Source organism: Haliotis rubra, unplaced genomic scaffold (assembly GCF_003918875.1).
Source record: "Haliotis rubra isolate DU_JTF1 unplaced genomic scaffold, ASM391887v1 Scf247, whole genome shotgun sequence".
In the NCBI taxonomy this organism is placed as follows: Eukaryota; Metazoa; Mollusca; class Gastropoda; order Lepetellida; family Haliotidae; genus Haliotis; species Haliotis rubra.
Window position 1 is genome coordinate 27,347 of NW_025766525.1, and position 25,491 is coordinate 52,837.

The window sequence follows — 25,491 nt, forward strand, 5'->3', positions numbered from 1 at the left end:
ATCAAGCCTGGAAATATCGACTTCACCACCACCAACGCCGGCACTGCTGACATCATTCATCAAGCATCATCCAAAGATGTTTTCATGGACCTTGTACGGTAGGTAACTACAGCGTTCTAGTGCCGGAACCAATACGTCCAGGTCATTCAGACAGTTTGTGGTTAATGTTTGCAGGTGTTATTTCTGACCCTGTGCAATTTCATCAAGCATCACGCAAGGATGTTTTCTTGGGCCTTGTGCGGTAGGTAACTACGGCGTTCTAGTGCCGGAACCAATGCTGATAAGTCTCAGCAGTCGGTTCAGACAGTGCGAGGTTTATGTTTGCAGATGTTGTTTCTGAAAGCAGTTTAGCGGCATATTACGGACATTTGTGCAAAACAGTAATGACAGCATAGGAAAATGTTTACATACAGTGGCTAAACTGAAGTAGAATTCTCAACGTAATGCCTTGCCATCAGTTAGTTTAAATAAAGGCTTATCAATTACACCTGGAACTGTAAAGCCTCGGACAGGGAGGAATATTCTTCCACCACCATAGGTTGATAATCGATCCAAAGTTTGCAGCTAATGACGATCGCACAATGTGCTCACAGAAACGTGCCTTCTGATCTGAAAAAATGATATACTCTAATTTGTTTATTTCCAGGAATCTGTTCCCTGATAATCTGATTCGTGCAGCGTTCCAAAGTACTGGCACGGTGTATAAACGGAAAGAGCCATCAAAGGGAAGTATGGAGAGAAATGAAACAATCCCTTCCACCACTGGAGCTAACGTGTCAACTAACGTAACACGTGAACTAGATGACGATGTAACTTGGGTGGGTAAACTTGCCTACACGCCTGGTGTAAATACTATCGGTAAGGAAATTAGCTCACTACAACAAGCCTCGTAACAGAAGTGAAGTTCTTGTGTATGTGATAATGTGTATGATTAATCCTTCAGACATTATAGAAACATCTGTGTATGAATACACAATGGCATTTAGTATTCATAGCTTTTGGCCATAGGAGCCGTGCCAACTTACACTTATCAGAGAGAACACAAAGTCCTTGGTGTAGTCTACCAGTTGTCCGACTTCCATTTTCGTTGAAGCTGCGGTGGCTGAGCGGGTTAGGCGGCTGACTTTGTGTGCTGGCGATTAGGTGCCTGACTCTGAGGGTGTGCGTTCGAATCTCGGGTGCGACTCAACCCAACAAAAGTACTAGAGTCTGTACTTTACTATGGAAGTGTAATCCCAAATATAACGTGTTGCATCTGTAAAAGGTTGTACAACAAATTTTCATACTTAACTCCTGGCCAATGAAACAGGCAGGTTGGACAGAAATATTTCGTTCAAACAAGTTTGAAACCCGAATGTCTTGAACATGTTCAAATAGTGGTATTGAGTTTGAGACTGGTTAACCTGACCAATATTTGGGTCTACCTTCTGAATGTGTTTTAGATTATCTGTAAGTTGCACATCCCTTCACAACGCTTGACAAACTAAAGATGGACCAAATTATTATGACTCTATAAAAAGATCGATGTTCACGTCAGTCACTGGATTGTCTGTTCCTGTCTCCATTATTTACAGACCGCCTATATATAATGTCTTTTAGTGGCATTTAGAAGTTGTATATAGATGTCCAAGCTACTTTTTATGGACTAAACTTCTCTTTTATTTCTATTTTTTCATTATGAAATAAAACAGAAGTTTAATCCATAAAAAAGTATCTTGGACGCCTATATATAGCAGGAATAGTGCTGAGTAATTCAGAGTAGTAGTATTTGACTGAATGTCTTCAGTATATGATATATATACTCTTCAAAAAAAAGAAACTTGACATAGGACAGTGCTGAATTCCAACATGTGGGGAATGGTTGCCGACGATCAAACGTTTGAAAAAAGAAACGTTTAATATAAACGTAACGTTACACTCACGTCTGTAGTGAATCGCTAAAACGCACCCTACATGAAATGCACGAGCATAATGAAATTGTGTATCACCCTGAGCTGAAGCCTATGACGGTAGGCCACATGAAAGGTATTCCACAAGCATTGCTTTAAGCCACTATAGAATGAAAAGACAGGAGCTCAACGACACCCTGAGTGTCCAGACAGACCATCTCAAACCTATGGACCCCATACATAAATTCTGGGAGTATTAATGACAGACCCAGGTCAGGTCGACCTGGAGTTATCACCGCTGCCCAGGATCGCTACATCCGGTTGAGACGTTTTCGTTCAAACACCACGGCCGCACCATCCAGAACAATACAAATCTCTGGACTGCTCCGAATCTCCGACCAGACAGTGCGCAATTGGTTATGGAAAGCCAGACTTTTTGCCAGAAGACCAGTTCAACGTCACGTCGTTCCCTACATCAACGTGATCTTTGGAACATGACAATGCTCGACCTCACGTTGCACGTGTTTGACAGGTCTTCCTCCAGCAAAACAATGTTCAGGTGTTACCTTGGCCTTCTCGATCACCGGATTTGTCCCTCATTGAACATCTATGGGATACCCTTGATCTACGCTTGCACCAGCGTCATCCGCCACGTCAGACACTACAAGAACTGCACACAGCACATCAGCAAAACATTCCTCAAGACAGCATTCGGCATCTCCATTCTTCTATGGGTCACAGCTGCCACACCAGATTTTACTATGACCAAGTGGCTTTAATAGCCCTCTGGGGTTGTACCAAACACTTTCTGGATAATCATGTTTTGGAAATTTGTAAAGTGATGATTTTACTGTAACTGAGCAATGATGTCATGTTTGAATCAGCTATATGCACTCAGTAAGTAAACTCCAAAACAGCATGTCAAGTTTCTTTTGTTTTGAAGAGTGTATAAATACACGTTTACTCGTGTTGGTGTTTACTCGTGTGTGTGTTTTCCAGGCCTGTTGGTGTACTGCTGTGTGTTTTCCAGGCCTGTTGGTGTACTGCTGTGTGTTTTCCAGGCCTGTTGGTGTACTGCTGTGTGTTTTCCAGGCCTGTTGGTGTACTGCTGTGTGTTTTACAGGCGTGTGTGTTTGCCAGGCCTGTTGGTGTACTGCTGTGTGTTTTCCAGGCCTGTTGGTGTACTGCTGTGTGTTTTACAGGCCTGTTGGTGTAGGCCTGCTGTGTGTTTTCCAGGCCTGTTGGTGTACTGCTGTGTGTTTTCCAGGCCTGTTGGTGTACTGCTGTGTGTTTTACAGGCCTGTTGGTGTACTGCTGTGTGTTTTCCAGGCCTGTTGGTGTACTGCTGTGTGTTTTCCAGGCCTGTTGGTGTACTGCTGTGTGTTTTCCAGGCCTGTTGGTGTACTGCTGTGTGTTTTCCAGGCCTGTTGGTGTACTGCTGTTTGTTTTCCAGGCCTGTTGGTGTACTGCTGTTTGTGTGTTGGTGTCTTTTGTTTCAGGCCTGTTGTACTGCCGTTTGTTTTCCAGGCCTGTTGGTGTACTGCTGTGTTTTCAGGCCTGTTGGTGTACTGCTGTGTGTTTCCAGGCCTGTTGGTGTCCTGCCTGTGTGTTTTCCAGGCCTGTTGGTGTACTGCTGTGTGTTTTCCAGGCCTGTTGGTGTACTGCGTGTGTGTGTTTTCCAGGCCTGTTGGTGTGCTGCTGTGTGTTTTCCAGGCCTGTTGGTGTACTGCTGTGTGTTTTCCAGGCCTGTTGGTGTACTGCTGTGTGTTTTCCAGGCCTGTTGGTGTACTGCTGTGTGTTTTCCAGGCCTGTTGGTGTGCTGCTGTGTGTTTTCCAGGCCTGTTGGTGTACTGCTGTGTTTTGCTGTGTGTTTTCCAGGCCTGTTGGTGTCCAGGCCTGTTGGTGTGTGCTGCTGTGTTTTCCAGGCCTGTTGGTGCTGTGTGTTTTACAGGCCTGCTGTGTGTTTTCCAGGCCTGTTGGTGTACTGCTGTACAGGCCTGTTGGTGCTGTGTTTTCCAGGCCTGTTGGTGTGCTGCTGTGTGTGTGTTTTCCAGGCCTGTTGGTGTACTGCTGTGTGTTTTCCAGGCCTGTTGGTGTGCTGCTGTTTGTTTTACAGGCCTGTTGGTGTACTGCTGTGTGTTTCCAGGCCTGTTGGTGTACTGCTGTGTGTTTTCCAGGCCTGTTGGTGTACTGCTGTGTGTTTTCCAGGCCTGTTGGTGTACTGCTGTGTGTTTTCCAGGCCTGTTGGTGTACTGCTGTGTGTTTTCCAGGCCTGTTGGTGTACTGCTGTGTGTTTTCCAGGCCTGTTGGTGTACTGCTGTGTGTTTTCCAGGCCTGTTGGTGTACTGCTGTGTGTTTTCCAGGCCTGTTGGTGTACTGCTGTGTGTTTTCCAGGCCTGTGTTTTTCCAGGCCTGTTGCTGTGTGTTTTCCAGGCCTGTTGGTGTACTGCTGTGTGTTTTCCAGGCCTGTTGGTGTCTTGCTGTGTGTTTTCCAGGCCTGTTGGTGTACTGCTGTGTGTTTTCCAGGCCTGTTGGTGTACTGCTGTGTGTTTTCCAGGCCTGTTGGTGTACTGCTGTGTGTTTTCCAGGCCTGTTGGTGTCTTGCTGTGTGTTTTCCAGGCCTGTTGGTGTACTGCTGTGTGTTTTCCAGGCCTGTTGGTATACTCTTGTGTGTTTTCCAGGCCTGTTGGTGTACTGCTGTGTGTTTGGAGCCATACTCGGAAAAATGGGAAAAAACGGAAAGGTTCTTCTCAAATTCTTCAATGGCATAACCATCATTACCATGAAGATGGTTAGCAGAGTGATGCTGTAAGTCAAGAATATGCACAACACGCTGGAAACAGGACAAATAAAAATATATTTAAATGACAGATAATATATCAAGAACACAATTATTGACGTCAAAGTGAGGTATAATCATTCACAAAATCAACGAATTCACAGACTGACTCTTAACCAGACCATTATATATTCAATATTTATTCCATATTTATATCCAACTTTTGAAAGAGGTTTATTTATTGAGAAAGCGTTCCCACAGTAGAACAAAGCGCTACCATATTTTTTTCAATGTCTTTTGCAAAATTTATAGACCGTTATATATTCAATGTATTCCAAATAAAGTCGTGTCCACGTCTTGTACTGTGGCTTATAAGCTGAGGAAGGTCTTCCTGCAGTAGAACAAAGCACTTCCACTTTTTTCACAAGATGTCATTAACGAATTGTAAAACACAAGAGGCCATTTTCTTTGTGATGGGCATGTTTTTTGGTAACATGCACAATTTGTGTGTTAAGACAGAGTCAGAGTGAAATAATTGGAAAGCTCATTGTATCACTAACAGAATGTACTCACAAAACAACAACACCTATACTTGAATAGAAGCAAACCTGTTCAACACGATTATAACAGTGACGATTATAGACAGATGAGGACCGCGATGACCCCCCTGTGCCGCCCCCTGCTATCTGTGTATATTGACACGCAAAGTTACCAGCCTGACCACACGATTCATTTGGACATTTGTTGTTGAGGACCTCGAGTTTACACGTGTAAAACAACAAGTGCTTGCAAATTGAAATTTTATCAAATTATAGGCCATCAGGTCCGAAGAGCATATGACTCTCTTATGCTATTCATAATGCATCAGGAACATTTTTACTCAAACACAAACAAATGACGTTATTCAGTTGTATACAATGAAAGCAGCTTCATGTTTCTAAAACTATAAAGGTATCTGGAGTTGTACATCCTGGGAAGTCGCTAACAGAAAACATTGTCACAGGTTATTAATTCTTACATTTACTATCTGTTCTTTACATCAGAACATAACATGAGGAACACATCAACACTATCTATATCAGTGATTTCACCTATCTCATCACCTCTTTACGTCAATCAGTCAATCATTCAATCAATCGATTCTTTATTGCATGAAAGGCCATAGGACCATATACAAAAGAGATACATATTAACAATGGTATATATAATTAACTTCTAACTAACCAATTCTTTTCTCAACATAAATGCATTGTAAATAGATAGGGCTACTTTGTGTCGTTTTGAAGGTTCTTTAAGGAAGACAATAATTTACCACTGATATGAGATAAAGGCAATTGTGGTAGATAAGTATTTCTTAGATGTTCATATACAGGACGAATAAACATAAAATGGAATTCATCTTCAATAATGTTACAGCATGGACATAATCCATGGGTCTTTTCAACAGAAAAATATCCTCCACAGTTAATTACTAAATGCTTAAGGCCTAATCTAAAACGTATAAAAGCATTGCGGACATTTCTGTATTGTAAGTCAGCTAAATAAGACTCAAGTAACGACTTATATTGACGATATGAATCATATCTAGAACTTTCATGATTAACTGAATGACATTTCTGCTTTAACATATCATTACCCCGCATACGAAACTGTCTAATAAACATATTTACATTGCCAACTGTCTGCGATACCAAATAAAAACAAATCCCAATAAAGTGAAATTCATCGGTACGTTTTCACTGCCAACAGACTATAGCTTGAATGTGGCTGAAATACAACATCAACCAGCTCATCATTAAGGTTCTGTCTCAGGTACTCACCGATCGGAATTCTCACTCTGATAGCGGGGAAGATTCTGGCTGTGGAAGACCTTGCAGAGACAGCTCAACATCTTGGGATGTACATGGTCACTGGCCTGACTGGTCTCTTCATCCACGCTGTCTTTATCATTCCGTTGATATATTACATCTTCACAAGGAGGAATCCCTTCAGAGTAACTCTAGGAATACTTCAAGCTCTTGTCACAGCTCTTGGAACAGACTCAAGGTATGTCACTTATTATATAAAAAAACAACTGTCACTGTATTTGCGTTCTTTCAACCTTTATGTCCCTGGGCATTACATCAAGACCCCGCCGTCACATAGCTAGAATATCGCTGAGTGCGGCGTCACACAACAAACAAACGGAGGAGACCAGACCAACACTACCACCACATCATGGTGATTGCCATACGATATGACTGACATGCTGTTTGTCTGGTAGGTCTGTGTGCAGTGACTGATTGGATGTATATGAACTGATGCCTGGTCCTTCTGTTGTACTACTGACTACTGTCATGTATTTGTTTAACTGGCTAATTTTACGTTAAAGAACATTCTTGATATGATTGCAGCTCAGCCACTCTCCCTGTGACAATACGCTGTTGTGAAGAGAAGCTAAAGATTGATAAGACAATCACCCGTTTCGTGCTGCCAATTGGAGCGACCATTAATATGGATGGGGCAGCTATGTTCCAAGTCATTACTCCTGTGTATCTGGCTCAGCTCAACAGGATCAATCTAGATTTTACACAGATGGTCACACTAGGGTAAGTATTTAAGTTTGTTAGTTCTCTTTGTGATGATACTGGACATTTTGATCTCCTGTTGGTGACCGACTGAGTATATTTACATTATCTCTTAAACAATGGAAAGTTTTGGGGGGTTTTCCAAACTAAATGTTTTTTGACGTTTTGGGAAAGGATGGCTCAAAGAAAAGGGTATTTTAATTTCAATATGTTTATATGGCATGGTCAAGCGCACAATTTAGTGTTTCTCTTTTTCAAAGGTGTCATCATCACTAGTAATAATGTATCTGTACTCTTCAAAGTATTTAGGTGATAGTCGGAAATAAAATAAAATTTCCAAATTTATGAGATATTAGTATCTAGTAAGAGAGGAATGATGAACGCATTACAAGCACATTACAACCAGTAGTGAATTACTGCAAAACATGTAATTACATCCAACACAATAGATGGGAAATGTCTGAGTTGAAAGTTCCGGACGAGACACTGGATGTTTGGGTTCGTTGTTTTCAGTCTTGCAGCAACTCTGGCCAGTATTGGAGCAGCAGGAATTCCCGGCACTGGACTCATTATCACCATGATGGTCATGTCTTCCGTGGGACTGCCAATCAAAGACCTCTTCATGATAATGGCTATCGATTGGTTCTTGTGAGTGATAGAATCTCTTAGTATAACTAAACAGTATTGTACAAAGATCTCTGCTATTGAACAAGTTATGCCAGGTATGGTGTGTTACCTGAATGTGAGAGGTAACAGTGAAGTGCAAGTCTCAGACGTTTACCATTGTGTGATACCCGTAGTTCCAAGGAACATTACCTCAAGTGTTGATATTTAAGTACCGGATAATACTGCTCACGTTTTAGAGTTCCAGATAAAGTGAACTATTAAGAATGTGTATCGAGTATGAATTCAGAGCATGTCAGAACAATAAAGTGACAAAAGCCTTTCCACTTATCACAACACTGAACAGTCCGCTGTATGGATCCGACTGTATCACGTGATGCGTTCCTGAAGCACTGTTGTATTGCATCGTGCAATGAGAGAATATGGGAGTCTAAACAGGGAATTGCATCAAGCATCACTTTTGTCATTGAGGCTTGGCGTTTCAACATGACCTCAAATTAAAGGTTTCACTAAGGTTTTGAATTTTGAGTTGAGTAAGTATCGTCCTACTCATCTATTAGCATTATCCCACCACTATCACATCTGTGACACCTGACCTGCGCTTCACACACTGTACCCATGTGGCGATACAAATAGCTAGAGCTGATACCTTGACATAGAAGAAGATGTGACATTTGTATAAATTCCCCCAATTTTGGGGCGATTTTGTTTATTGTATGATAACTCAAAGAACCAGCGTGGCCACCTCCCCAGCACATGCTACCTAAATTCCCACTGTGTTTATTTCAGAGGCCGCATGAGGACAATAACCAATGTAAGTGGTGACTGTTTCGCAGCGTCTGTTCTCCAGCATCTCTTCAAACCTGGCGCGGGAGGTGAGGCCTCTAACAAGCAGGATGGAAACACAGCTGCAGCCGAGGCCAAGATGTTAGAAGACGAGGATGTTGTATAAAGTTATATGTGGTCAAATACAAATGTGTAAACGAAACACGTTTTCAATATGTTCTGTAAATTAAAATCTAGTGTCAATGTTGACTGTCAATTGACCATTGATTCATATTCTGTAAGAAACCTGTCTCCATTCATATATTCACAAAGTGAAACCTGTGTTGTCTTAGTCTTCTTGGAAGGTGACTTGTAGGAATCTGTTTCAGGTGTCTGAACAGTTTGTTTCCTATTAAATCTTAAATACTATCTGGTCCATACTCCAAGACCCTTAAACTGCCGATAAACCCCTGCACAGTAGGGCAGCATACTGACAATGTCGTGTTTCTGTATCCAGCTGCTGTTGGATATTGTTAGCATACCCATCCGCCGAGGGTATTCCAGGCACCCAATACTCTGTCAGTGGTAAGAGATGACCAAATGGATTGTATGGTCAAGTTCTGTGTTGACCAGGGGACGTCGTTCACAGTATCACTCACTCGATCATTGTTAAACAATTAACAATACATCCACGACCGAGAATCAACTCATAACTCACACTTGATGGCCGCCATTAACTCGGGTTATTTATATTTATTTCAAAGCAAGATCTCTCGTCAGAAATCCATTTTTTAAATTTCTTGGACCATGCAGTGTATCTCCAATTGCGTTGACATTTATGGAGCATTATGGATCCGGTTTAAAAAGACGAATTGATACGATTTCCGGAATCAATTCAAATGTTTACATTCGTTAATGTGCTCTGATGGCATTTTGTGGTAATCATTTAATATGTAACAAATACCATGTACGTTCACCAATCAATCAAGACAGAATGTGAATATGATATTTGAGGCCTTTTCACACTTTGGATATCAGTTGTAATGGAAACAATGTGTTTCTTCTTTTTGTCTTGTTCTATCAATGGCCACGCACTGACTTAATCTACTCTAAACAACATTCATACGCCATTCATCTACAGTGATGTGAACGTTATTTGCAACTGGTACCAGACAGTACTAGTTCATCATATGTTTGGTCTTACTGGAATAACTGACAACTGTTATTTGTGACAGCAGAGAGCTCCCCTGTGGTGTACGACCATCATGTTGGTCACAGTGTCAAGACTCCATAACTAGCGGAGCTATCATGCATAGATCACAGCCTTACACAGCCGCGCTCTCCACTAGACCACGGAGGACGTCTACATTTCAAACAAACAAGAAATTGTAGAATCGTGTAATGAGAGGGTTGGTGTCATGTGATGACAGTTTGTCGGGTAATGGTATCAGAGAATGATGCTCTATTTTCTCCTTAATATGTAGATACCTTTACCGTTACATTCCAAGACCATCTCCGGCACCAGCATCTCTGGCTTCACTCTACTGGTCTACTGGACGCATGTTGTTTGCTTGAAAGACCTATAGGTACATATACCAGAAGTATATATGAAAACTGATGTATGCTTTAAACATATTATGCATTTGAAGTTGCAAGTTGACACAAAATAGTTTCAAAGGTTCAAGGGGGGGGCGGTGGGGTAGCCTAGTGGTTAAAGCGTTCGCTCGTCACGCCGAAGATCTGGGTTCGAATCCCCACATGGGTACAATGTGTGAAGCCTATTTCTGGTGTCCCCCGTCGTGATATTGCTGGAATATTGCTAAAAGCAGCGTATAACCAAACTCACTCACTCACTCAAAGGTTTAAGATTTGATATGCGAATTTGATAAATCGTGTCGAAGTTTATGCATCAGTGGCAATAGAAAGCTTCATAAAGAACGTGCTGTCTCATGGCTATTTTGCTTTAATATCTAAGATGGATAAAAAACAATAGATGACATCAGAGTTGCAATATTTATACAGATGTAGATTCAAACAAACGGTTATCATCACGGTAATTTTCAATGCAATGAATCATATAAACATATCAGACAATAATAAATTACAATAGTAAAGATGAATGTTATACACGTTTTCATTTCATATAGATATTAAGTATTCATGATAAGCAGAATATAGACATGTTTTGGACATTATATAATTATACATGTTTGACATAATTCGCATCTAACTGGACCTTGTTTTGCCCTTTAAGAAATGCCACAATAACCACAATTCCAACACAATAGATTCATTGTTCACAGTCACATTGTCAGCTTGAAATGAAACAACGTTCATGATGAACATTCTTGTAGATGTATTACGGTATTACAGTTTCGCGCACTACCGTAGGTCTTGTGATACAAATATATTTTGTTATTTTATGCGTGTATGCGCTGTGTTGAACCCCAGACAATAACTTACATGTGTATTTATCACTTCTCTAGGGAGAACTCTGCCTGACGCTGACTGAATCCAGCCTTACCACTCCCCTGAATCTTCACGACTCATTACACTTTACGATGTTGGCGATATCTGTTATAGATTTTTCATGTATCAACCGTTATAAAGATGTTGGTCAGGAATCAGTATGTTTATATATTGGTGACCGAAATTGCGTTACACCACAACGTGCATGATGACGTACATTACACTGGTGTTAAGGCCATTCTAACAACATTATAACAGATTCAAAATTCATTGGACAATAACTTGTTGAACATGTTATACAAAATTTGTTCTTGAAATCTCAGACAATAATCACGTTCAACATATATGAAAACGAATACGGAATCAACGGAAAATGTCTGACTTTAAAATAAAATAGATTAATTCAGGATAATTGGATCAGAGTTGTTACGGCTCCAGGAATCATTCAGATGCTAAGCGACTTGGCAGTCCATCTGTACTTACTGATATACAATAGGGATGCAAAGCAAGCCTCTAGTCGGTTATCTTTTGAAGATGAGTTATGTCTGAGTATCTCCAACGTTTTTTATTAAATATATATAATTTCAACTAGTAGAATTGACTAGTGTCTTGTCTTGTCACATATTCCTTCATCTGTGCACTGGTTGTGTTATGTCAATGTGTATGATTTGCGAGTCCGCTATGATTTCAATATGAAATCTTCATTTTGAGGAATTATGTAAAATGTTTTCAGAACCTATGATATTAATACACATGAGAACATGTCCATGACACACACATTGAGGTATGACTGCTGCCTTGTGTGAGACTGAGTTCTGACTGAGCACGGTCGGTTGGGGAAAGTTCAGTGATGGAGGATGTTGAGAGACTCCAAACATGGCTCAGGGTTACCCAATGTCTACAGCGCATTGTGCCAACCATGCTCTTGATGACATGCGGCCATCAGATATACTGTTCGTGTGACTGAATAGCTTGAACATCTTTTGAATCGAGATAGTTCCCCTGAATCGACGAATTGACTTCGGATGAATCTTCACAGCTTGCCTCAACGGTGACTGCCCCTTCAGACGAGACCCGAGAGATATCATGCATGAGTTTTACGCCTGATACAACTCCTCGCTTCTGAAGACTCTTGTCAGTCCTGTACGCTTTGATCTACAAATAGATGTAGTGATAAGGATTTGAGTAGTATTCAAACTACAAAAAACAGAAGATATTCCATGATAGCAAGATAGCAAGATATGTTTTTCGTCATCCAAGATCAATTTGTGTTTCTATCTATTTAAGGGTTTTATCGGGAGAAAGCAAAATGATTTTGTACCGCTAATTTAGTAGCGTGTTTGTGACCCATTGTTATGGGGGTTGTTAGTAAGTTAACTCAAAATACATGTCGGTTTGTTCAAATTGTGTTTATCTTTCAGTTTGATAAGACATGAAATACCCCGTCACAGAACTACGGCTCACATAATCACATGGCAATCTGATTGTGTTGTCAATATATCTTCCTGTTGACAACACGGATTTTGTCTCTCAACATTTATCATTGATGTATGCGCATTAACGTTTCTCTGTTTCTTTGTTTCTTTGGCAATCGATGGCCTTGTCTCAATAACGGCTGCCTATTGAAGTGACGATTTGGCTGTTACCTTGGGGGCAAAGATGAGCATCTGGGTGACTGTGGTTGTGAAGATAGTGACGGCTGACTCAACTGAGTAATATATAAGGACCTCCTCCCTGAGGGAGAGACACACAATGACTCCCATCACTGCCATGACTACTGTGTTGTAGATGCAGACCCCGATGTAGCCAGAGTCGTTCAGAACCTCCACGTGGACCTGAAATTCATTTAATAATATATCACCCAATAAAAAACAAACAGGGAACTGGGTGCCGTTGTACAAAGCAATCTAAGACTTAAGGTAGTCTTAGCGCTTAGGTTGTTTTGAACAAAGCACCCTGTTCATTGTTCACCTACGGACATACCTTCCTGGTTTCCCAGGCTAGGAAGACTCCATACAACAGCAATGTCCCCTGCACAGCGAGGATGGATCCAAGGTAGTACTTGCTGTTCGTTGAGCTACAGAGATGGACAACGGGCTGGATGATGACATCAGCTTCTGTTAGTGTCTGAAAAGATAAGAACCAAATCTTAACCCGGGGTCTTGCACGACACTGGTCACGAATGCCCATCCACCTCACTGCGTTACTACGACTATAAGCAACAAACGATAAACACTGCTTGGTCTGTAGGCGATACATGGAAAAGTTATGTATATCTACAGGTCACCGTAAATTATACAGGGATATACTTTATCTTGGAAATATCTTACAATGATACAACTCAAGTGAGTGAGTGAATGAATGAGTGAGTGAGTGAGATTAGTTTTAAGCCGCTTTTAGCAATATTACAGCAATAGTACGGCGGGGGACACCAGAAATGGGCTTCATACATTGTACCAATGTGGGTAATGGAACCCGGGTCTTCGGCATGACGAGCGAACGCTTTAACCACTAGGCTACCCGACCGCCCCAATAGCCCTTTGAACGACGAATATATCTCACATATTGCAACAAATGAAGGTTTTTTATAGTCTGGGTGGACTTCAGCACTCTTTGATATGTGGCGGCCGTTCTTGTTTGAAAAAAGGCCAAAGAAATCGGGCACACCAAAAAATTATGTTTTGTCGTGATTTTCCCAGCACTGTGCAAGGTTTTCTGTTATAATCCAGCGGGGGAAAATAACGTCAGATGCCAGTGTGTGTTGGGGAGATCGTAACTTTATCTCACATCTGATATCAGTCTGTGAGGTTTGTACTAAGTATAGCTCATCTGGTGGGTGTCAGTCTGTGTATATCTCTACCTATATCTCACCTGAGGTGTCAGGGTGTGATGTTTGTACTAAGTATATCTCACTTGAGGTGTCAGTCTGTGATGTTTGTACTAAGTATATCTCACTTGAGGTGTCAGGGTGTGATGTTTGTACTAAGTATATCTTACTTGAGGTGTCAGGGTGTGATGTTTGTACTAAGTATATCTTACTTGAGGTGTCAGGGTGTGATGTTTGTACTAAGTATATCTCACCTGAGGTGTCAGTGTGTGATGTTTGAACTAAGTATATCTCACCCGAGGTGTCAGGGTGTGATGTTTGTACTAAGTATATCTCACCTGAGGTGTCAGGGTGTGATGTTTGTACTAAGTATATCTCACCTGAGGTGTCAGGGTGTGATGTTTGTACTAAGTATATCAGGGTGTCACCTGACTTGAGGTGTCAGGGTGGTACTAAGTATATCTCTGAGGTGTCAGGGTGTGATGTTTGTACTAAGTATATCTCACCTGAGGTGTCAGTGTGTGATGTTTGTACTAAGTATATCAGTCTGTGATGTTTGTACTAAGTATATCTTACTTGAGGTGTCAGTGTGTGGTGTTTGTACTAAGTATATCTTACTTGAGGTGTCAGGGTGTGATGTCCGTACTAAGTATATCTCACCTGAGGTGTCAAGGTGTGATATTTGTACTAAGTATATCTCACCTGAGGTGTCAGGGTGTGATGTTTGTACTAAGTATATCTGACCTGAGGTGTCAGGGTGTGATGTTTGTACTAAGTATATCTCACCTGAGGTGTCAGGGTGTGATGTTTGTGTATATCTCACTTGAGGTGTCAGGGTGTGGTGTTTGTACTAAGTATATCTCACCTGAGGTGTCAGGGTGTGATGTTTGTACTAAGTATATCTGACCTGAGGTGTCAGGGTGTGATGTTTGTACTAAGTATATCTCACCTGAGGTGTCAGGGTGTGATGTTTGTACTAAGTATATCTCACCTGAGGTGTCAGGGTGTGGTGTTTGTTCTTAGTATATCTCACTTGAGGTGTCAGGGTGTGGTGTTTGTACTAAGTATATCTCACCTGAGGTGTCAGGGTGTGATGTTTGTACTAAGTATATCTCACCTGAGGTGTCAGGGTGTGATGTTTGTACTAAGTATATCTTACTTGAGGTGTCAGTGTGTGATGTTTGTACTAAGTATATCTCACCTGAGGTGTCAGGGTGTGATGTTTGTACTAAGTATATCTTACTTGAAGTGTCAGGGTGTGGTGTTTGTACAAAGTATATCTCACCTGAGGTGTCAGTGTATGGTGTTTGTACTAAGTATATCTCACCTGAGGTGTCAGGGTGTGGTGTTTGTACTAAGTATATCTCACCTGAGGTGTCAGGGTGTGATGTTTGTACTAAGTATATCTCACCTGAGGTGTCAGTCTGTGATGGGTGATGGTGATGGAGTCTGTGAGTATCCAGGCCAGCAGGATGCCCGAGTTGACCAGGATCAGAACACCGACCAACAGAAACAGGCTCCAGTCCTTGTACACCTGTAATTGATACCTCGTCGGTCACTACAAGACATAGGCTCCAGTCCTTGTACACCTGTAATGGATACCTCGTCGGTCACTACAAGACATAGGCTCCAGTCCTTGTACACCTGTAATGGATACCTCGTCGGTCACTACAAGAAACAGGCTCCAGTCCTTATACACCTGTAATTTATACCTCGTCAGTCACTACAACAATCAGGCTCCAGTCCTTATACACCTGTAATTGATACATCGTCGGTCACTACAAGACATAGGCTCCAGTCCTTGTACACCTGTAATGGATACCTCGTCGGTCACTACAAGAAACAGGCTCCAGTCCTTATACACCTGTAATTTATACCTCGTCAGTCACTACAAGAAACAGGCTCCAGTCCTTGTACACCTGTAATTGATACCTAGTCAGTCACTACAAGAAACAGGCTCCAGTCTTTGTACACCTGTAATTGATACCTCGTCAGTCACTACAAGAAACAGGCTCCAGTCCTTGTACACCTGTAATGGATACCTCGTCGGTCACTACAAGAAACAGGCTCCAGTCCTTATACACCTGTAATTTATACCTCGTCAGTCACTACAAGAAACAGGCTCCAGTCCTTCTACACCTGTAATTGATACCTAGTCAGTCACTACAAGAAACAGGCTCCAGTCTCTGTACACCTGTAATTGATACCTCGTCAGTCACTACAAGAAACAGGCTCCAGACCTTGTACACCTGTAATTGATACCTCGTCAGTCACTACACGAAACAGGCTCCAGTCCTCGTACACCGGTAATTGATGCCTTGTCAGTCACTACAAGAAACAGGCTCCAGTCCTTGTACACCTGTAATTGATACCTTGTCAGTCACTACAAGAAACAGGCTCCAGTCCTTGTACACATGTAGTTGATACCTTGTCAGTCACTACAGGACATAGGCTCCAGTCCTTGTACACCTGTAATTAATACCTCGTCAGTCACTACAAGACACAGGCTCCAGTAATTGTACACATGTAATTAATACCTCGTCAGTCACTACACGAAACAGGCTCCAGTCCTTGTACACCTGTTATTGGTGCATCGTCAGCGACTACAAGAAACAGGCTCTAGTCCTTGTACACCTGTTATTCGTGCATCGTCAGCGACTACAAGAAACAGGCTCCAGTCCGTGTACACCTGTAATTGATACCTCGTCGGTCACTACAAGGACATGGATGACATACGCTGACCATATGGCCACGTGTTTGTTCGGGTGAAAGCTTTATTTGCTTGTGCTTGTGCTTGTGACAAACGCGCTCCTTTGTTCGCCAGTGACAAATGCCACAGCACGAAAGGGCACGCTCCCTTGTTCGCCAATCACATAGTATCATCCCCCTTTGATTGAAAGTGATGCTGGTGATTCACATGCACAATCTTGTTTAAATGATGGATTTTGTATGAAGTCGATAATAATATACATTGAACCATGAAGTCAGCCCACAGATTCCATCAAGGATACTAGACTGACACCTTGCATCTGTAGATGACGTTCGTGCTTCAGGTCTTGGTAAACGCGGCACCAATATGTAAGAAAGTGTTTGTTCAGTTTGTGTAATTATCTTGCTTACCGGCGCACACAGTGATTTTACATCAATATAACTAATATAATCTGGACCAGACAATCCAGTGACTGACATCATCAGCATCGATCTACACTGTCATACGATGATATGTATCTACCAAGTCAGTTTTCTCATTGATTGCCTCTTTCGAGAAGCACGGGTTGTTGAGGACCAGCTCCCAGCAGATTCACCACGACTCCCGACAGACTGAATGGATTACCTTGTTCGTGGTAACCATGAACTTGGATTTGAAGATGACATACACCCTCCAGGTCTTGGCGAACAGAGCACCAAACGTCATCGAGAAACCAACCGTCAAGACGAAGATCTTAGCTTGAAATACCTGCAACAGCCGACTTGCAACTTCAAGTAAATACTTATTTTGTGTGAATGAGGGACAAAGGCTCATTTCCTAAGTACTGGAGGATTTAGAAGAACTTCATAACTCTGGCTTGTCCTAAAAATGACATTTTTTAACAAATACATTCTTTTCATATGAAAATAGAAGTGACACAGCCAGTTCCAGTAAAATATCGCTGGATTACGTACATACTTATATTACCTCACACATAAACTATTGCCTGAGCGCAATTCTATCATTTTCAATGTACCCCTGGCGAGTAACATTTTCAATGTTATCCGTTGGGAATACCAAACTGTGGGAATTCATTTAGTCCTTCGTGTTAGTAATTCTTTATCTCGAATAATTGAGTCACGTAATGATGTACTGAAATTACCGATGTTTTGCGAATGCAAATCGATGGAAGGGAGATAACTCTAAATTTGTTTTTCTTGTCGTCTGTCGTCGGAATTGGCTAATTCCTAACTCTGATAATTCTTAAACCGATACCCGTGATAAATACGTTGTTCACTGGTCCCTCGGGACCATGGGTTGATGAACCCTTTATGTTTGTTTATGTTCCCGGAGACCGAAGTACACCTCGTGACCAGTGAACAACATATAATGTTGAGCATTTCTATGTTCTAGATCACCGATACTAGCCTATTGTGTACAGTCGTGTACCGACATGACCCGTACACACCGTACATTACCTGGCACTGGCTGCTGCTGTTGTGGAGGTCGGCCAGGAACACCTCTGTGTAGGTGATGACGCAGCCGCTGAGGATCACGTTGTTCAGGTTGGGGGAGGACATCTTAACTATACTGAATATAGCAGTAATATGAACATACTGAGTGTGTGAATATCGTTACTGATCAGCTGACTTAAATCCACCATACAATATGCGTACAGTAAATGCACTGTATTTCATACACGATACACACAAGTATTTTTCATTGGTCATATGACCTGGAAGTCCGCTTACACCATTTGAGGCTTCAGTGAAGCTTCAAAACGTTGTGTGGTATTCATGTGGAGGATATAGCCAGACTTGATGCATCAGTGACCAAATTGATGCCTGTCGCAATCACCTTTCTTGCATTTTTTCAGGTGAGACATTGTCTTGCTTTCGTATGTCTTCGTAGCTGTTGCCGGTTGACCGACCGAAATTATCCCTTTTTGATAGTGATTCACAATGACATAGTTGTGATATAGATAGTTGGAATCATCCAATGCAATATGCGTTAAGATTTCTTACGAATATAGAGATTATGTTTTCACTTTTAGAGTCAAGTAAAAATGTTGACAGAACCGATGCTTCGTTTGGCCGAGTTTTTCTCACTTAACATACGTGTATATGCGTCATTAGTGTTTATGCCATGTATACTGTACATCAAACAATGGGCATTTTGACGTGTTCGTATAAACGTGTAACAATGTGACATTGTCAGTTGGAACAACGTGCACACGTTCTATGTTGGGCAGCAAGACTTTGGGTTACAACTGGGTTTATGCACAGAAATACACTTTCCGATTCTCGTTCTCTTTCCCTTTTCCCAAATTAAGCATTTTACCAAGGACAACACTGGTTAAACTGACTCTGAGAGCTGTGATTCCAGTTGGTTGGAGACCTATCGCAAATCCATTCACCAAGGAAATGCACCATAATTTCAAAAAAATGATTTTATACCTTGTAATCCATTTATGACAAATCATAAATATGTTATGACCACATTTGTTTCAACACGTGATACTTTACCGTTCATTCCGGCAGACAACGTTGAATACAAGGAAGGCGATGGCCAACAACATGGCGGCTCCAGCCAAACAACACATGGCGATGTACACAGGCAACGGAAGCGTGATGATCCTCTCCTCCACCCTCACGCTGTCCACAGGGACACGCCCATCTACAAATACCACGCCCATACAGATATACAGTCAAATCCCGATGAGTCGAATCGCTGGGGACCAAGTAATAAATTCGACTCATCGATGTATTCGAGACATAGGTATGTCTATGAGGGTAGAAATAAAGATGATCCAGTCCTAATTCCTCCGCCTAAGCATTTGTTTATCTAATGATTTCCATATCACTAATAGGGGCACCTTATCAGTTCTTCTCATTGACTGACTTCGGCTTATGTATACAAGATTGCTGTTGTTTGAATTTCATGGGACCAAATTTCCTTCTCGAGTCATCGTGTGTATTTATGAGACGAATTCGTGTAACCGGAAATCAAATGATGACAACTATAACAGGGAATGGTCGGGACCGACAGGTACTTCGAGTTATGCATAATATTCGAGACACCGGCATTCGACTCATCGGGATTTGACTGTATGTGACGTCATTATAGCAGTGTGATGACCCTCTCCTCCACCTTCACGCTGTCCACAGGGACACGCCCATCTACAAATACCACGCCCATACAGATATATGTGACGTCATTATAGCAGTGTGATGACCCTCTCCTCCACCTTCACACTGTCCACGGGGACACGCCCATCTACAAATACCACACCCATACAGATATATGAGACGTCATTATAGCAGTGTGATGAACCTCTCCTCCACCTTCACGCTGTCCACAGGGACACGCCCATCTACAAATACCACGCCCATACAGATATATGTGGCGTCATTATAGCAGTGTGGGGAACCTCTCCTCCACCCTCACGCTGTCCACAGGGACACGCCCATCTACAAATACTACACCCATACAGATATATGTGGCGTCATTATAGCAGTGTGGGGAACCTCTCCTCCACCCTCACGCTGTCCACAGGGACACGCCCATCTACAAATACTACACCCATACAGATATATGTGGCGTCATTATAGCAGTGTGGGGAACCTCTCCTCCACCCTCACGCTGTCCACAGGGACACGCCCATCTACAAATACTACACCCATACAGATATATGAGACGTCATTATAGCAGTGTGGTGAACCTCTCCTCCACCCTCACTCTGTCCACAGGGACACGCCCATCTACAAACACCACGCCAATACAGATATATGTGGCGTCATTATAGCAGTTTGATGACCCTCTCCCCCACCCACACTCTCTCCACGGGGACACGCCCATCTACAAATACCACACCCATACAGATTAATGTGACGTCAATATAGCAGTGTGATGACCCTCTCCTTCACCCTCACTCTGTCCACGGGGACACGCCCATCTACAAATACCACACCCATACAGATATATATGTGACGTCATTATAGCAGTGTGATGACCCTCTCCACCACCCTCACTCTGTCCACGGGGACACGCCCATCTATAAATATTACACCCATACAGATCAATCTCTGAATCGTATGGTCCAGACTCGGCTGTTTACAGACTGCTGATATATATCTGCATGGATAATTGCTGAGACAAGAATAAATTTTCTGGTTGAGAGGGTCATCACACTGCTATAATGACGTCACATAATGACCCTCTGCTTCAGCTTCACTCTGTCCACGGGGACACGCCCATCTACAAACACCACACCCATAAATATGTGTGATGACACTCTCCTTCACTCTGGCCCGAAAGTTTCGCTCTGAAACGTTCCTAATTGCAGTTTCGTTGGTAAATATCAACGGCAGATTTATGTAACTCATTAGTTGATAGGTCATTGATTGGCAATGGACATTTAAACTGAAACTGAGCAGAACAAAAGATATGTCAGTCTGAATATTACCCCCTAACCTGCACACCGGATACCTGCCGGTTCAATCTTGTAGCAACATCACAGCAACTCGAAACTCAGGCGATGACAGGACAAGCTAAGATCTTATCGGAACAAGTTAACATTTTAGAGATGCAATACAATACATGTTTTGCTGTATCCTCAACAATATTGCGAACATCATTTGCCATTTATAAGTCACAGGAGACTGAGGCGCATACAGCAGAATGTCAAACGATCGTTTGTAGCATCTCGTCGGAACATATAGACCAAGGTTTCCATAGTTTAGAAAATAATTCAGAATGTTCATTCAATTCTGGAATTGTGAGGTATATAGACACGATACATCTGACTTTCGCATTTATGTATACAGTTTACCTACCTCTGAACACACTGAAATCTGGCAACAGCCACTGTATGTCGCGGTCGAATGTGTCTGTCTCGCCCACTTGGACGATATTCGGGTCTGTAAGAATGTACGATTTAAGGTTACAGATTTCCTTCTGCCATCCTTATAAACTAGTATACATCTGGAAAAAATAATAATTAATAAAATGGATTCAAATTGATCATTGTGCTTATCTTAGCTTGGAAGCCATTACAACATTCCCATGGCCGGCAAGGAACCCCGAATTCGAAAATTAGAAAGACAACCTGCAGCTCCAATCCTTGCTCAGCATAGGGCTTCGCATCATTAGGAAAGGAACCAATTGCCTCGAAGCCAAATCCCGCGCCCTATTCAGTCAGTGAAAAGACTGGTTGGAAGATTGGTGCAGTTGTTTTTGCTGATGAAGGCTACAGCAGATAGTGATGCTTATGTCTGACTGGATGACTGTAATGGCGTTTCCGACACCGACAGTGATACACTGACACCTGACACCGGACACCTGACCAACTGTTCAAACGTAACTACGCTACGTTTATCTGTAACCTGTTTTGTAATTTGTTTGCCCTGTTTTGAAATTACGTTTGTGATATGAAGTCACTCTATTCGTACAATTTTGTTGTCGGTTATCATCAAAACGTATTATACCTTAAGACCTTACCAAAGACAACTGATTAAATATTAGACGCCGATTACACAGACGCCGCCCTCGTACAGCTGCTATGTCACTGAGCCTGGCAGTCAACTACAACAACAACATTTAACAAGCTTCAAACTATTCCATAACGACATATAAGCATTTCAGTTCCACATTGCAAGTCATTTCCATTCCCCCAAACACCACGAAGGATCTACTAACCTCGAAACACACGTATGCTGACTAAACTCTTCGGGTCGCCGCGGTCATCAAACTGGACGTCGCCAGGCAGACCAGTGAACTTGAGTTTGGAGACGTGGTCATATATCAGCTGTCCCAGTCTGTTGTCCAGGTACGTAAAGTTTTCGATTCTTAGGGAGTCATCTGACGAATGGAGTAACATACTAAGATGCACTATGTACATGATATGCTGTTTTCTAAAATACAGGTAGTGTAAGATGTCGCCTTGATCTCTTCTATCAGCGCGTGGCAGCTTCATGGAGGAGGGGAGCCCAAACACTTGCCGGTCATTACCGTATTAACCTCGTAATAAGCTGATGGCGCTGACAAACCAAGCGTCATAATCAATCTGGATTTGAACCCTTGATCAGCAGACTCTAGCAAGGAACCACCACTGTATCAGCCTTGACGGAGCAGTGTCGATACAAGTGCATAAGTTGTACTACTCGTCACCGGTTGGTGAAACCAGTCTAGTAACGGCCATGTAATCGCGCACGTCGTTGTCGAGTGACTTTACATTCACTGTTACAGTATTGGTGAACATTACACTATATTCTCTAGCTATATAATCGCATATATTTATAACAGCTGATTTATCGACCAGTCACTAAAGATGTGTCCAAAAGGTAAAAATGTATATTAGATTATTGAACGTGGAATTTTCACATCAAACGAAAAACAAAGTATATTTATTCGGAAGAATTCGTGCATTGTCCGATACGAGAAATGACCATGAGTTGAAAGTTACGGTCGTTGTACAGACCATGCACATGTTGTAAGAGACACCTAGTAAATAGTGAACAAGCGATTTCAAATGATTTGTAATCAGACAGTCTGTTAATAAAACCTATCACAGTAATCTGAAAACATCAAAACGTGCCTTACTGGTTTGTTTGAGATAGTTGTTTGTTTGATTCAACGCAATGGCTGCAGCCCAAATAACATCATAGGCAGCGGGTGCACGCTCGTACCCGGATAAGAATGTGTTGTTTTTTGTCCGGTTCAATAGATCCGTGAATCTTGACCGGAACTGCGCTGACGTCATGTTAGAGATTGCCACGTCATCGTTCGGATTGTAGTAGATGTTGTCCAGACTGAAGGCGTTGTCTATAACCTGTAGGATGTCCTGGGCGGTACAGTTGGCAGTGTCGTCATATATCGTGTACCAGTCGGGTTGAAACCAGCCTGGGAGTAGCCACACCACCTTCCTTCCGTACAGCCCGACTCGAAACGCCTAGAAATAAACAAGAATAAATGAATTTCTGAAACTGTTTCTATCATCTAATTTTGCTAATCATCAATACAGATGAAATATGAACACAAACGACAAGATCATTTTCCAGTTAGTCACGCATAATTTTGATTATTTAATTTAATTATCTTAATGATCTCAGGTGTATGGATGACCACTACTTCTCGATCTCCTATAGATGCCCATCTGATGATTACCACTACTTCTCGATCTCCTATAGATGCCCATCTGATGATGACCACTACTTCCAGATCTCCTATAGATGCCCATCTGATGATGATCACTACTTCTCGATCTCCTATAGATGCCCGCCCCATCTGCTGATAATCACCACTTCTCGATCTCCTATATATGCCCAGCTGATAATGATCACTACTTCTCGATCTCCTATAGATGCTCGCCCCATCTGCTGATAATCACCACTTCTGGATCTCCTATAGATGCCCATCTGATAATGATCACTACTTCTCGATCTCCTATAGATGCCCCATCTGATAATGATCACTACTTCTCGATCTCCTATAGATGCCCATCTGGGCCCGGTTGTTCAATACTCGGTTATCTTAACCGCCGGTTAACTCCTAACGGTCGGTTAAATCCTTAACCGGCCGTTAGGTAACCGAACGTTAAATATGCGTTGTTTAAAACATGGTTAGTCATGCCGTTAGCTAACGTCGCCGTCAAAGTTTAATAGTGTGGTTAACGTCACTGGTTAGCTTTCATATATCCCACAATTCCGTTTTCTGTTTACTTCCGGATTACCAAAAATGGAATCGCGAAATGTCGCCTGCACCTCAAGGAAAAAGAGAAGTCGAAATTTCTCTGCTGACGATGAGAATGTAATCCAGTCAATGGTTGAGACCAACTCTATAGTTTATCATAGGCACGCGAATGTCGTAGCTCTACGAACGCTTGTATTGGAACACAAGGTTCCAGACGTTTGCATATATATTTCAAAGACATATGATCCCAGCTCTGTGTGGGACTTACTTCAATTCCGACAACAGAAAAGACATTTTAATGAGAAACTATAGCACAGCTATAGATAAAATATGATGAATCCATGAAAATACATGTAATATTAATAGTAGAAGCATGTTTACAGTGGATAGAATATTTACAAGTATTACACACAGGAGTTACGCTTAGACGGCTACAGTCTTAATGAATCTTTGAATTCCCACAAGACCTATCACTCACTTTTCACTCCTTCAATTGTCATGACTGTATGGCAAAGTCATTAAGATGCTATCAATATCATTTATTAATTATTTGCCAAGTCTGTCAAAAACTGTAATGTATGAACACACATTGCCAAATCTTTTAACATCAAACAATATAGATGTTGTGACAATAATACCATTAGCTTTTTATCTGAAATATGCATTCAATGCCAATAGAAACTTAATATGTTACTAGCACCACGTGCAAGTAATCAAACTGTAATTGTACTATAGGCCCCAGGGCCAACACTGCTGAATAAAATCGATTTATTATTCGCCCTTACTGTTGACAGGAATCTCATGAATAAAACTGTGCAATATCGTCATTATCTGAACGCCATTCACAGACGCATATTCCGGACAGATGTCTTGAAAAACATGAAGCTGCGTCTAATTTATAGATGAACATAATTTCCTCGATACTCATTAATCAGATGAACCTTCATTTATTTCAATTCACAAGTGACTGCAGAAATGCATAATTCTTTTTAATTGACTTCAAGGTGGGAAAACATGTATCATATTTCATAAGTGTATTATAGAACGCTGTAATAGATGAACATAATTTCCTCGATGCTCATTGATCAGATGAACCTCCATTTAGTTCAATTCACAAGTGACTAAGAAAATGCATAGATAGTTCTGTTCAATGTCGTCAAGGACGGAAACCATGTATTATATTTCATAAGTGT

The 25,491-nt window shown here is 41.8% G+C and overlaps 3 protein-coding genes across 3 annotated transcripts in view; 1 reads left to right on the top strand and 2 right to left on the bottom strand.

Moving 5' to 3' along the window:
* Positions 1-3,440: 3,440 nt before the first annotated feature.
* LOC124279153 lies at positions 3,441-4,604 on the bottom strand. The gene has a single exon (XM_046714953.1). The coding sequence runs from the start codon at positions 4,602-4,604 to the stop codon at positions 3,441-3,443; it is 1,164 nt and encodes a 387-aa protein (XP_046570909.1).
* Positions 4,577-8,889, top strand: LOC124279121 (excitatory amino acid transporter 3-like). The gene is made up of 5 exons (XM_046714910.1): positions 4,577-4,697; positions 6,481-6,714; positions 7,062-7,256; positions 7,749-7,883; positions 8,649-8,889. Exons 1-5 carry the CDS (start codon positions 4,615-4,617, stop codon positions 8,809-8,811), a joined length of 810 nt encoding a protein of 269 aa, XP_046570866.1. The 5' UTR covers positions 4,577-4,614; the 3' UTR covers positions 8,812-8,889.
* A 1,734-nt stretch (positions 8,890-10,623) lies between these two features.
* Positions 10,624-25,491, bottom strand: part of LOC124279123 (gamma-aminobutyric acid type B receptor subunit 1-like) — a 31,037-nt gene continuing 16,169 nt past the window's right edge. Inside the window, exons 6-15 of the mRNA XM_046714912.1 lie at positions 23,210-23,558; positions 22,307-22,468; positions 21,445-21,528; positions 19,135-19,285; positions 18,088-18,199; positions 17,255-17,377; positions 15,332-15,454; positions 13,077-13,220; positions 12,740-12,928; positions 10,624-12,248 (exon numbers count right to left, since the gene is read on the bottom strand). Coding sequence (XP_046570868.1) covers positions 12,036-12,248; positions 12,740-12,928; positions 13,077-13,220; positions 15,332-15,454; positions 17,255-17,377; positions 18,088-18,199; positions 19,135-19,285; positions 21,445-21,528; positions 22,307-22,468; positions 23,210-23,558 — 1,650 coding nt within the window. The 3' untranslated portion in view covers positions 10,624-12,035. The remainder of the gene's footprint in view (positions 12,249-12,739; positions 12,929-13,076; positions 13,221-15,331; positions 15,455-17,254; positions 17,378-18,087; positions 18,200-19,134; positions 19,286-21,444; positions 21,529-22,306; positions 22,469-23,209; positions 23,559-25,491) is intronic.

Coding starts and splice junctions, on each gene's coding strand:
- LOC124279153 (XM_046714953.1), bottom strand. CDS start 4,604: ATGGCTCCAAACACACAGCAGTACACCAACAGGCCTGGAAAACACACA.
- LOC124279121 (XM_046714910.1), top strand. CDS start 4,615: ATGGGAAAAAACGGAAAGGTTCTTCTCAAATTCTTCAATGGCATAACC. Junction 4,698..6,480: donor ATGGTTAGCAGAGTGATGCT/GTAAGTCAAGAA, acceptor GTTCTGTCTCAG/GTACTCACCGATCGGAATTC. Junction 6,715..7,061: donor GCTCTTGGAACAGACTCAAG/GTATGTCACTTA, acceptor ATATGATTGCAG/CTCAGCCACTCTCCCTGTGA.